Raw genomic sequence first — 13580 nt, 5'->3', positions numbered from 1 at the left:
GGACAGTTGTCAGGTGTGGTAGGTAGCCTAGGGGGCGATAGAGGTGAGTAGGCTGATCTGAGACAGTCAGTCTGCAGGGTGTGTTTAAACCTCAGGGGCAGGAACAGCGTTTGAGGCAGCAGCTGCAGCCTGCAGCAGTAGGAACGTGCATGGTAGACTGGTTGCAGTCTGAGGGTTGAAGCTCTGAGCCACAGGCAGCAGGCAGGGTGCCCAGAAAGTTCCCAGGCTGCCCTGGCACCATGCTTTATCTACCACGATAACGAGGCCTACAGCCGACCCACATTCCTACAGACTCTCTCTCAATCACACACACACACACGCACAAACACACGCACACACAAACACGTACACACCCTTGCAAGCACAAACATACACACACATCCCTCTTTCTCCTCTGTTGCGGTTGAAAGATTAAAGAGGGACGTATAGGTGTGAGAATGGGCCCATTGTATGTTGGAACCAGAGCAGACAGACATCTAATAGGTCTGGACTCAGCCATTAACAGATAACCCACAAATACACTGCTACACGATAACACACGGACAACTGGAACACAGTACAGAGAACGATGAATAAAAGCCCCGAAGCCACTCACCTGTGCCCGCTCCACTGCCCCCTCCGTTGTAGGCACATCCATGATGGCTTCCCGCAGTGTGCCCAGTCTAGCCTCCAGACCATCTACGAGGTCAGTCCCAGACACACTGACCACAGGAATCTGGTCACCCTGAACCACCTGTATTATCTGGGACCTCTGATCATCAACATACTGGAGGCTGGCCAGCGCTGGAACACAGACAGGGGGAGAGGAGACACTGTTAAGTCAAGGGTTATAGTATCTAGTTGCCACAAGGGGTCAGAGTATTGTTTTGGGAATTCCCATAGGTACTGGCTGTAATAATTTGTGGCTGTTATGAACTCACTGAGCTCTCTGTGGGTGGGTGTGTTTGTGCGCCTTCCATTTCACTGTATGTCAGAGATAGAGCGTGTGCTGCACATTTGCCCAGGGCTCCAGATGTTTGCTGTGTGTGTCTCATGGCAAGCCTAAATGAGGCTGCGCAACTAATGCACGCCAGGGGTTCATACCCGCTGAACCTTCAATATGCCACAGTAAACACAATGAAAACAGAAAAATGCATCAACATACTTCAACAGAATGTGCTAAATTCGACCCTGTTGGGCAAAAATTAACACAACGCACACTGCTCTCACGGGCATGAGTACTCTCACATAATCTGCCTGTGTTTATATACAGCAGACAGAGAGAGAGGGAGGGGAGAAAAACGGAGAGAGAGAGAGGCCCAGTGAAAGATTGCCTCTCTGAAGCAGAAACAAAATGGTTTTCCTCAGGGCAGTTGCACACACACACACTCCTTTTAAGGTCAGAAGACAAATAGGCCTCTCCAATATACTTTTACATTCTTTTCGAGCAGGACTCATAAATTCCAGGAGAAAAATGTTGATTGATTTCAGAACTCCTAAAACTCAAAACCTGGTCCTTGGGAGCTTGGCAGAGACCACCCACCCACCCACCCACACACACACACACACGGTCCTGCGTATTCAGTGGTCATATAAGGGCATCATCGATTACTTCTGTCCAACCAAGGCTGGATATAAAGCTGATGTCATATCACAGCTCCAGCAGTAAGAGCCAGTAGAGTTCATTGATCTGGCATCAATCCTGTAGCCTCAGTAAAAACTATGGAAGGTTTAGGACCGCCACCACTGATGAAGTGCTGAAAGAACACAAGTCCATTCATTGGGCATTGATAAAGCTTTGACCCAATGGCGACCAAGCATTTTTAAAGCGTTTATACAGTGTTGTCAGAGCACGGGTCAAGTCCCTGCATTGATTTCGAGCAAATGTTAAAGCAATGTTGTGGTCCCATACCTGCATTGATCTCCTGCTCCCTGGTCTGTAGCCGCTGCAGTGTGGAGGCCTGGTGGGCAGAGACAGTGGCCATGTTGGCTGTGAGAGTGGGCGGGACATCTATTGACTCCACCTCTGCAGAGAGCTGGTCCAATCGTGGGCTCAGTGCAGTCAGCTGGGCCAACCGTGACTGGAGACAGAGATACAAACAGATAAGACGAAAGGGTAAACAGACTTCACGACACATCTGTTGATATGATTTGTGATGTTTAACAGTTTCAGTGGGGGTCGTCTCCATGGCGATAATCAAACCAGAGGTCAGGGTGAGGGTTCTAAGGGTTGGGTTCTAACCTGGCACTCTGTCCTGAGGGTTCTTAGGGCAGCCTCATCAGATCTGGTACTGTCTGTTCCACTCAGCCACTGGTCCTGTTCTCCCAGAACCTTGTCCACAGCAGCCAAATCAGAGCAGAGGCTCCTGACCCGGGTCTGGGCCTGGACCCAGTCACACAGAGCCTTCAGCTCACTCACACACACCTCCCATTCAGCCTCCACCACATCTATATCACACCTGATAGAGTCCACACTCACTCCCTCTACAGAGAGGGAGGAGGTAGGGAAGGATAGGAGTGAAGGAAAGAGAGATAAATAGAAATGAGTGAGGGGGCGAAGGGGGAGATAGACGCAAGGAGAATGGGGCAAATAAAAATGTAGGGGAGATTGAGAAAAGGAGAGAAGGGAGAGAGAGGTGGAAAGGTTAAACAAAACCACACCAACACTATAACACCCATACTTCTCCATCTTTCCGTACTGTTATCCTGCTGTAAACAAATAAAGCAGGAGTGCCTGAGCGTTTCACTGCACTGTGAATTAAGCCAGGAGCCTCAAGTCCTGCTGCAGGTTTTTATGACAATACCTGCAAACACACAAGTCATGCTTACTGGCAACCAGTAAAATTCAGGTTTAAAAATACCCCCAAATATACAACAGCTGTGGAAAAATGATCTTACGAGACCAACACTAGTAAATACTGAGGAACAGGATATTTCTGGAAGAGCCAATAAATACATTAAAACCTGTTTTAAGTGAGGATAGGCATTGGTCTGAAGCCAAAAAAGAAAGGAAATTCACATGAGCACCACAATGACTATTCCACCCATGCTCTACCAAGGTTTTCCAGCACACAGCTCTGATATACGACAGTAGCTATGCTGGTATTGTACTTCAATCTATGTGTACAAACAAGCTTTTAAAACGAACCTCACCTAGGAGATATGTACTTTATAAAATTAAGGTGAAGGTCAAGTAGAGTGAACCAATATCCAATCATATCAACAGAAATTATTCATAAAATAATGTGTAACTGTACAAATGTTAAACACAAAATACAAACATAATAAATAAAGGTACTGCTTATTTTGCTTTTCTGGGGATTCCCTACCTTTCTCCAGGGGTTCCATCAGGCGCCGCCCTCCTTGGGTCACCTGACCAACCTGAGCCTCCTTCGACAACAGCTGCGCCTCCAAAGCCTACAGTGATTGGAAGACAGACATGAAATCAACTCATCAAAAAGTTTTCCATTGATCCCAAAGTACAACCTTTTGCCAACGTCAAATTGAGAGCACCTAATGTTACCTGTAAATGCATCATGGAAGCTGTATTTTTTAATGGACCTACCTGTAGTTTTTCCTGAAGGTCAGGGTTTTCAGGGTCAGTAGAGGCCAGGGTCTGAGCTGAAACTTTCCATGTGTTCAGCCATCTCAAGAGGTCAGATAAGTCACTCTCCAACCTGATGGAGCAGAGAGAGTTTGGTTCTGTACTGATGTAGTTGTCTGTATGTGAGTGTGTGAGTGTGTGAGTGTGTGTTCCAGTCCTTACCCTCCCCTGAGTTCCGACTCATCCGTCTCCATCAGTCGTCTCTTGGGAGGAGTGGGAGGGGCCAGCTCTTGGTCGTCAAGCACCTTCTCCGGCTGTGCTGCCGCCACAGCAACAGTTTCCATCACAACCATTGCAACGTGTTCCTCAATCTGAGCCATCCCAGCAGCCTTCGTCACGGCCTCCGTCACCTTGGCAATGGTTCAGAACATGCGTGTGAGCGACTGATTGGAACCGGGCTGAACAGAGAACCCAACAGGACAAATGAACTGGATCAAAATGGCCACTGTGGTATTGTGACTAGTAAATGCCTATAGGCAGTCTGACACCACCATAGCCTGGTATACAGGTATATAGTCATTTACATCCTCTGCACAAGACAGTGCAGTGGCTTGACTGCTTTTTAATCCTGTTGTTCTTCTCTTATTTGGAGGTTTCCATCCACTAATGGCTCTTTGGACAGACCAGTGAGAAACTGTGCAACCTGCTGACTCTGTTTCAAGTTGCAAGTTTTATTAGTCGTACGTACAAGATACACAATCCAACGAAATTGCTTACTTGCAGGTTTCTTTCAAAAATGCAACAAGAAATGATAAAAGATAGGAATATGATAATAAAGTAAGTGGTTCAGTAGAATAGAATAAACGTTTTAGCATAAGTGTAAAAGGCTCTGCATGGTCAATCCGACATCTGCAGTGGCCATACAGCATTTATTAGATATGGCCTCTGCAGAAGTCAGGGCATTCCTACTTCTTGTGAAGGAAGTTGTCAAGGAGGTCAACCAATCATGTCAATGCGGAGCTACTGTATATGGAGCCCTTCGGATTGTTACAGAATTTGGGAGTTGCACGGCGATGCGGTACAAAGCTCGATTGGGCCTCCGCAAGCCTCTGGAGGCTCTGCAATAACGTCACAGAAAAGTATGTTCAGTTCAGCAGTTCAGCAGTCTGATGGCTTGTAGATAGAAACTACCTCTGAGCCTGCTGGTATCAGACGTCACGCTCTGATACCGTCTGCCTGGCGCTAAGGGAGTGAACAGTTTGTGGCTGGGGTGTGTGGGTTCCTTGATTATGCTGCTGGACTTCCTCGGGCACCGTTTCAAGTACGTCCTGGATGGGTGGGAACACGGCCCCAGTGATGTACTGGGATGTCTTCACCTGGAGGGCCTTGAAGTCGTGGCAATTCCAATACCAGGCCACAATGCAACCGGTCAGGACGCTCTCGCTGGTGCAGCGGGAGTATTTTGAGTCACTCGGGGTGGCATGCCGAATTTCTTCATCCACCTTATGAATTGGAGACGCTATTACTCCCTCTTGACAAGAGTTGTAGGGTTTTTGGTCCATGTCAAGTTCTCGGTGATGTGAACGCCGAACTTATAACTGCTGACTCTCTACTGCAGTCCCATTGATGTGGATCAGGTCTGTGTTCCCTCCACTGCTTCCTGAAGTCAACAATCAACTCTTTAGTTTAGCTGACATTAAGGGAGAGGTTGTTGTCCTGGCACCACAATGCCAGTTCACTTCCCTCCTCCCTATAAGCAAACTTGATGATGGAGTTTGTGTCATGCAAACAGCGAGAACAGGGAGTACAGCAGAGGACTGAGGACACACCCATGAGGGGCCTCTGTGTTAAGAGTCAGTGTGAGGAGGTGTTATTTATTTAGTATTTTTATTTCACCAGGTAGGCTAGTTGAGAACAAGTTCTCATTTACAACTGCGACCTGGCCAAGATAAAGCAAAGCAGTGCGACACAAACAACAACACAGAGTTACACATGGAATAAACAAGCGTACATTCAATAACACAATAGAAAAAAACTAAGTCTATATACAGTGTTTACAAATGGCGTGAGGAGGTAAGGCAATAAATAGGCCACAGTAGCGAAGTAATTACAGTTTAGTAAATTAACACTGGAGTGATAGATGAGCAGATGATGATGTGCAAGTAGAAATACTGGTGTGCAAAAGAGCAGAAAAGTAAATAAAAAACAATATGGGGATGAGGGAGGTAGATTGGGTGGGCTATTTACAGATGGGCTATGTAAGCTGCAGCGATCGATAAGCTGCTCATATAGCTGATGTTTAAAGTTAGTGAGGGAAATATAAGTCTCCAGCTTCAGCGATTTTTGCAATTCGTTCCAGTCATTGGCAGCAGAGAACTGGAAGGAAAGGCAGCCAAAGAGGTGTTGGCTTTGAGGACGACCAGTCAGATATACCTGCTGGAGCGCGTGGGTGTTGTTATCGTGACCAGTGAGCTGAGATAAGGCGGAGCATTACCCAGCATAGACTTATAGATGACCTGGAGCCAGTGGGTTTGGAGGTGAATATGAAACGAGGGCCAGCCAACTAGAGAATACAGGTCGCAGTGATGGGTGGTATAAGGGGCTTTGGTGACAAAACGGATGGCACTGTGATAGACTGCATCCAGTTTGCTGAGTAGATTATTGGAAGCTATTTTGTAAATGACACCGCCGAAGTTGAGGATCGGTAGGATAGTCCGTTTTACGAGGGTATGTTTGAGTGAAGGAGGCTTTGTTGCGAAATAGGAAGCTGATTCTAGATTGGATTATGTTGTTGCCAATCCTTGCAGCCTGTGGTCTGCCCGTCAGGATCCAAGATCCAGTTGCAGAGGGTGGTGTCGAGACCCAGGGTTCCGAGTTTGGTGTTGAGCTTGGAGGGAACAATAGTGTTGAATGTTGAACTGTAGTCAATCAACAGTATTCTCACATAGGTGTTCCTCTTGTCCAGATGTGTTAGGGCCATGTGAATAGTGATGGAAATGGTTGAATGTGTCATGTGAATGTTTTTCATGCCATTTGGGCTCCATGGTAATTAGGTAATTAAGTGATACGAGGACAGGAATTGAGCTGCCTACACACACAGGTTTGTGTCTGTGTCTCCACAAGCTCAGGTCTTGTTGAGGTGTTATGATATTGGGACTGACACACACACACACAAACACATTCACACACAAACCTGGTAGGAGCAGTCCTCTAGTCTCTGGACCAGGTTATCCCATCTCTGGGTCAGCTCCTCTGTGTCTCCTTCGATCCTCGCCCCCGCCTCGGCGCTTCTCAGCAGTGACCTCACATCCTGTCCCGCATCTCTCAGCTGGTCAAGCGTCCGCCGCTTCTTCTCCATGTCCTCCTTCAGGAGCTAGGGTACGGGCAAGCCACAGGGGTCAAAGGTTACAAGCCGACCTCAAATGCATCTGCAGTTAGCATGTGGTTCGCAAAGTAATAATAAACAGAATAGAAAATATGTTGGGTGTTGCTAATCGTTTCCAGCGGTCATTTCTGTGTGTCTAGACTATACTGTAGCCCACAGCAACCAGAGATTCACATTATAAAATGTATTATAAATGATAACAAAACATTTCCCAAAGCTCTAAATCTCAGGCTGAACTTTTTGATTGCCTTATATTACCTTTGACATTCCTGATAATATAGTTGGTAATAAAACATGAAGCCAAATATGAATTTCCTCGTCCGCCTGCACTTCGGCAAAAACGAGCCCACTCTTTATATCACAGAGCTCTTAGAAAGGATACGGCAATTAGATTTTGCAGGTAAATGCTAACGTCATTCATGAACGTAGCCTAGCAATTAGCATGTCGTAGCAACTTGTGGCACACCACTTACCGCTAATCTGCGGACATTAGCATTCATCTCTCCCGGGTCCTTGAAGGTGTTGGTCTGAACCTCACCTAAGGCTGCCTCTTTCTCTGTCAGCCACGCTTGGAACAAACTCTGAAAGAGGAACGAGTGAATAGGTTAACCTTCTGACATAACACAAACAAAGGGATGACTTCTGGAGCTATGGAACTAGTTGATGTGTGAGCTCATTTTAGAGCTGGGAATTGAATTAGGGAACACAATTACTTGAGATTATTGAATTACCTGAACCTCATAACAAACAGTCAAACTCAAGTCTCGCTAGACTCTAATCCTATGTCTGTGTATACAAGGCTTTCTCCAGTACTCCAACCACAGTAAAGGAACTTCCAATCAGAACTGATTGGAGCTCATTCTCAATGAGTGGACAATTCTCAATTTAGTAGCATTCAAGTCAAAATAAAAATGTGGGTATGTGTGTTCGTGTTCACCTGGTCCTCCAGCAGTTGCTGCCACACCAGGAGGATGTCCTGTAACTTGTGCCACCTCTCCTCTGTCCACCGACACACTGCCGCCCAGCGCTCTCCCAGAGACTGAGAGGAGGAAGAGAGGGTAAGACAGGGAGAAAGGGAGATTTAGCCATTATACAATCACTTGAAATCAACAATTAACAAGACTTAATTTAAGCTTTATTCTTACCTGCAGTTGGTCCTCCAGTGCAGCAGTGGCGCTCTCTCCACTGTTCTCATCTACCACCACCACCATGTGTGTCAGAGAGTTGACCTTCACCTGCTCTGCCTCCAGGTCATTCTGCAACCCCTGGACCAACACAAACCATTAACAGCCCAGTACAGGCAATCATAGCACAGGCACCATCAAGCTTTATGGGGGTCCATTTATGGTGGTCACATATTTAAAGGTGATATTGCTTAAAAACTGCCGTATTGGGAGTACTGTGAACACAGCTGTCCTATCAGATTGTCTAGTTATATTTTTACTTTGTGATGCCCAATCAAACCATTTGTTTACTTTGTGCCAGTCAATCAAATGTTCCCTTACTTTGTGCTGCTCTATCTGGGCCTTGTACCCCTCCACGTCTCCCGCCATTGGCTCTATCTCCATCTTTCTGATTCGCGCCTCCGTCTTTGTCAGCCAATCAGAGAGCTGCTGCAGCTGCTGCTGCTGAAGGTCCATCAGAACCTCGTGGAGCCTAGAGAGAGAGAACAGAGAGAGAGAAATATAGAAAGAGAAAGAGAGGAGGAAGAGAGAGAGAGAGAGAGAGAGAGAGAGAGAGAGGGAGGGAAAGAGTGAGGGGAGAGTGTGCTGTGAATGTTGAAAGACCAACTGTGTGACCAACAGAGCACGCGATAGCAGTCTATTCAGCTGCTTCAGCATAGACTATGTGATAATTAATGACCTCATAATACACTGGGGGGGATGACAATGCAGCACACATACTGTACTCACAAGTCACAACGGGTACACGCACACACTCTTCAACCAACCATGGGTTTGTGTGTCATGTAAGCATAGCCTCAAAATAATCTGGTCAGGGACAAGGACATTATTAAATTGATAATAACAAGACTAAGGGAGCTCTTTTGTGAGACTTCAGCACAACTTTTGACATCAAAAACAAATGTGATATGGCTTTACAAACTCTGCCATATCGTGGATTAAGAGCTACCTATTCTTTAATGGAAGCCTCTCTAAACTAAACCAGGTAGAGTGTGGTATACCTTAAGGCAGCTGTCTTAGCCCATTACTGTTTTCTATTTTTACTAATGACCTTTAACAAGCCTTGAATAAAGCCTGTGTGTCTATGTGCACTGACGACTCAACATTATATACGTCAGCTACCACAGCAAATGAAAACACTGCAACACTTAGAGAGCTGCAGTCACTTAGAATGGGGGGCTAGTAATAAGCTTGTCCTAAATACGGTATAGAGAAAAACTAAAAGAATTGTATTTGGGATAAATAATTTGCTAAACCCTTAACCTAATCTAAATCTAGTAATGAATAATGTGGCGATTGAGCAAGTTAAGGAGACTAAACTGCTTGGTGTAACCCTAGATTGCAAGCTGACATGGTCAAAACATATTGATTCAACGGTTGCTAAGATTAGTGACAGGTCTGTCCGTGATAAAGTGCTGCTTTCTTGACGTCACAATCGACTGAACAGGCCCTAGTTTTATCACACCTAGACTAGTGCCCAGTTACATGGTCCAGTGCTGCAGAGTAAGACATAGGCAACTTACAGCTGGCCCAAAACAGAGCTGCACGTCTGGCCCTTAAAAATACACGGAGGGCTATCATCAACAACATGCATGTCAATCTCTCCTGGCTCAAAGTAGAAGAGACTGACTGCATCACTACTGGTCTTTGTGAGAGGTATTGATGTATTGAATGTGCCAAACTGTCTCTTCAATCAGTTAACACAGCTCAAACACCCATACATTCCCCACAAGACATGCTACCATGGGTCACAGTCCTCAAGTTCAGAGCAAAAGCTAAGAAATGCACAGTACTATATAGAGCCAGACGGTGAAGAGACACACACACATTATTCCTAGTAATGTAATATTGTAATGTAATAATGGAGTAATGTACATTTGTACGTAAAATTGTAATGTAATAACGGAGTAATGTAAATTTGTATGAAGCACAATGTTTTGTATGATGTGATGTTTAATTTCTGTTTGGACCGCAGGAAGAGTAGCTGCTGCCTTGGCAACAACTAATGAGGATCCTAATAAAATACTAAATACTATGTATGCATATGTGTGAGGGGGGTTCATGCGTGTGTATGTGTGTCTGAGAGGAAAGGGGGGGGGGGTCATAGATACGTGTGTTCCAGTATGTGTGTATCCAGTACCTGGCCTGTCGGTCCATGCTGACCACGCGGATGTTCTCCCAGCGGGAGTTGAGCAGAGTCATCTGTTCCCGGATCTCATCCTCCTCTTCCTCCGTCAGGTTGCCCTGGGAGATGAGCTGGTTGCCCACCTGCAGCACGTTCCCCACGCTGCTCTGGTGGGCCGTCAGCTCCATCATAAAGTCCTGCAGGGGTCAGAGGTGAGAGGTCAGGGGTGAGAAGATTACAAGAGCGTGAAGTACTTAGATCATAATGCTAGTATGCAGCCAAAGCATAAATACTAAAACATTGACAAACATAGAGTGTAATATCTGTGTGCCAGTCACTAAAGAACTCTACAAGAGGTCCACGTGTTGCTTCTGTCTTACTCACACACACATAGCCTATAGTGCCTCAGACAGAATTTTTTGGGTCAAATAATATGTCACGTAATTGAACAGCACTACATAGACTCTAAAGTGAAAGGACATGTTTTTTATATCCCAAAATGGTCTTCAGGTCAGTGAGCATAGCAGCTCTCTATAGTATGGCAAAGAGACTGCGTGTGCTCTGCTGTACAATATAACACTATGGTAGTTCTGCTCTGCTGTACAATATAACACAACGGTAGTTCTGCTCTGCTGTACAATATAACACTACGGTAGTTCTGCTCTGCTGTACAATATAACACTACGGTAGTTCTGCTCTGCTGTACAATATAACACTACGGTAGTTCTGCTCTGCTGTACAATATAACACTACGGTAGTTCTGCTCTGCTGTACAATATAACACTACGGTAGTTCTGCTCTGCTGTACAATATAACACTACGGTAGTTCTGCTCTGCTGTACAATATAACACTATGGTAGTTCTGCTCTGCTGTACAATATAACACTACGGTAGTTCTGCTCTGCTGTACAATATAACACTATGGTAGTTCTGCTCTGCTGTACAATACAACACTACGGTAGTTCTGCTCTGCCGTACAATATAACACTATGGTAGTTCTGCTCTGCTGTACAATATAACACTATGGTAGTTCTGCTCTGCTGTACAATATAACACTATGGTAGTTCTGCTGTACAATATAACACTATGGTAGTTCTGCTCTGCCGTACAATATAACACTACGGTAGTTCTGCTCTGGTCTTCCAGTAGTAGAGTGTTTTCTGCAGCCTTGAGAAGATCCATAGTGTTCTATAGAGGACCTAACAAAACCCCATAATCACCCACTGGCTGGGCTTCTGGAGTTGGCAGGAAGACTTGGCATTCTCTCTCTCACACACACACACACACACACACACACACACACACACACACACACACACACACACACACACACACACACACACACACACACACACACACACACACACACACACACACACACACACACACACACACACACACACACACACACACACACACACACACACACACACACACACACACACACACACACACACATCTGGACATGTTTCTCCCATCCACTTCCCACTGGGGCGAAGGCTAACAGTGTAGCAAGTAGCGCTCTGCTCCCCAAATGCATTTTGGGTCACCTTAGCCCCTTGCACTTGACTGGTTGCCATAGCAACAGTTAAGCTAGCAGTAAAGGACAAACAGCATGAGTTCATGAGTTCTAGCTTCTTGACAGTTGAGCCTATTATGAAATGAAAAGGGAAGATAGTCAAAACTAGGATGGCGTTGGAAGAGTTGCCAGAACTCAGACGAGCGAAAAAAGTGAAAAATGTAGGAGGCATTAGCTCTTCGTGGGAGTCATGAACAGGCTTGAGAATGACTGTCTGTTTCTCTTCTCTCTTCTGACTGGGGATGAGTAAGCACATTCGGTTTCAACATCTCTGAGGACTTTATATGTTCCTCGTACATCAGTCGTGAAAAAGGCATTGAGCTGCGCTGATCTTCTATCTCAGGAAGCTCTCATTACTGAACCACACACTTACACCCACACGCCCCCTCACACCTATGCTGTGGGTAAATTGATTATTGATTTGATTTATTACTACCATTACGCTGCTGTTCATAGATTATTTATTGCAATTATCATTAGTATCTACACTGAGTGTACAAAACATTAGGAACACCTTCCTAATATTGAGTTGCACACCCTTTGTCCTCAGAACAGCCTCAATTCGTCAGGGCATGGACACTGCAAGGTGTCAAAACCTTTCCACAGGGATGCTGGCCCATGTTGACTCAATGCTTCCCACAGTTAGGTCAAGTTGGCTAGATGTCCTTTGGGTGGTGAACCATTCTTGATACACACGGGAAACTGTTGAGCGTGAAAAGCCCAGCAGCATTGCAGTTCTTGACACACTCAAGCCTGGCACCTACCCTGTTAAATCTCGTCTTGCCCATTCACCCTCTGAAGAGCACACATACACAATCCATGTCTCACTTGTCTCAAGGCTTAAAAATCATTCTTTAACCTGTCTCCTCCCCTTCATCTACACTGACTGAAATGGATGGACATGGATTTAAGTGACATCAATAAGGGATCATATCTTTCACCTGAATTCACCTGGTCAGTTTATGTCATGGAAAGAGCAGGTGTTCATAATGTTTTATACACTCAGTGTATATATTTATCCTGCTACTGGTCACTATTACCCCATTTACATGTATATCCTACTACCAGTCACTTTTTATGTATAAACCTACCTCAACCACTCCAGTACCCCTGCACATTGAATAAGGTACTGACCGGTATATACTACCACTCCAGTACCCCTGCACATTGAATAAGGTACTGACCGGTATATACTACCACTCCAGTACCCCTGCACATTGAATAAGGTACTGACCGGTATATACTACCACTCCAGTACCCCTGCACATTGAATAAGGTACTGACCGGTATATACTACCACTCCAGTACCCCTGCACATTGAATAAGGTACTGGCACTGACCTGTATATACTACCACTCCAGTACCCCTGCACATTGAATAAGATACTGACACTGACCTGTATATACTACCACTCCAGTACCCTGCACATTGAATAAGGTACTGACACTGACCTGTATATACTACCACTCCAGTACCCTGCACATTGAATAAGGTACTGACACTGGTATATACTACCACTCCAGTACCCCTGCACATTGAATAAGGTACTAACACTGACATGTATATACTACCACTCCAGTACCCTGCACATTGAATAAGGTACTGACACTGACCTGAAATGGATTATACAACCACTCCAGTACCCCTGCACATTGAATAAGGTACTGACACTGACCTGTATATACTGCCACTACCAGTACCCCTGTATAAACCTACCTCACACTGTACCCCTGCACCTGTATATACTACCACTCCAGTACCCCTGCACATTGAATAAGGTACTA

General features: G+C 45.4%; 1 protein-coding gene across 2 annotated transcripts in view; it reads right to left on the bottom strand.

Moving 5' to 3' along the window:
• The window catches only part of utrn (utrophin), a 151195-nt gene that overhangs the window by 55643 nt on the left and 81972 nt on the right, over positions 1-13580 (bottom strand). For both annotated transcript variants that reach the window (XM_052523864.1, XM_052523865.1), the window contains 12 exons: positions 10233-10414; positions 8414-8564; positions 8054-8173; positions 7846-7947; positions 7382-7489; positions 6717-6896; positions 3746-3933; positions 3545-3656; positions 3309-3396; positions 2222-2463; positions 1892-2060; positions 596-783 (listed from right to left, as the gene is read on the bottom strand). In XM_052523864.1, coding sequence (XP_052379824.1) covers positions 596-783; positions 1892-2060; positions 2222-2463; positions 3309-3396; positions 3545-3656; positions 3746-3933; positions 6717-6896; positions 7382-7489; positions 7846-7947; positions 8054-8173; positions 8414-8564; positions 10233-10414 — 1830 coding nt within the window. The remainder of the gene's footprint in view (positions 1-595; positions 784-1891; positions 2061-2221; positions 2464-3308; positions 3397-3544; positions 3657-3745; positions 3934-6716; positions 6897-7381; positions 7490-7845; positions 7948-8053; positions 8174-8413; positions 8565-10232; positions 10415-13580) is intronic.

Source organism: Oncorhynchus keta, chromosome 8 (assembly GCF_023373465.1).
Source record: "Oncorhynchus keta strain PuntledgeMale-10-30-2019 chromosome 8, Oket_V2, whole genome shotgun sequence".
In the NCBI taxonomy this organism is placed as follows: domain Eukaryota; kingdom Metazoa; phylum Chordata; class Actinopteri; order Salmoniformes; family Salmonidae; genus Oncorhynchus; species Oncorhynchus keta.
Note: the sequence above shows the minus strand (reverse complement) of the source record. Positions and strands in the feature narration are given on the sequence as shown.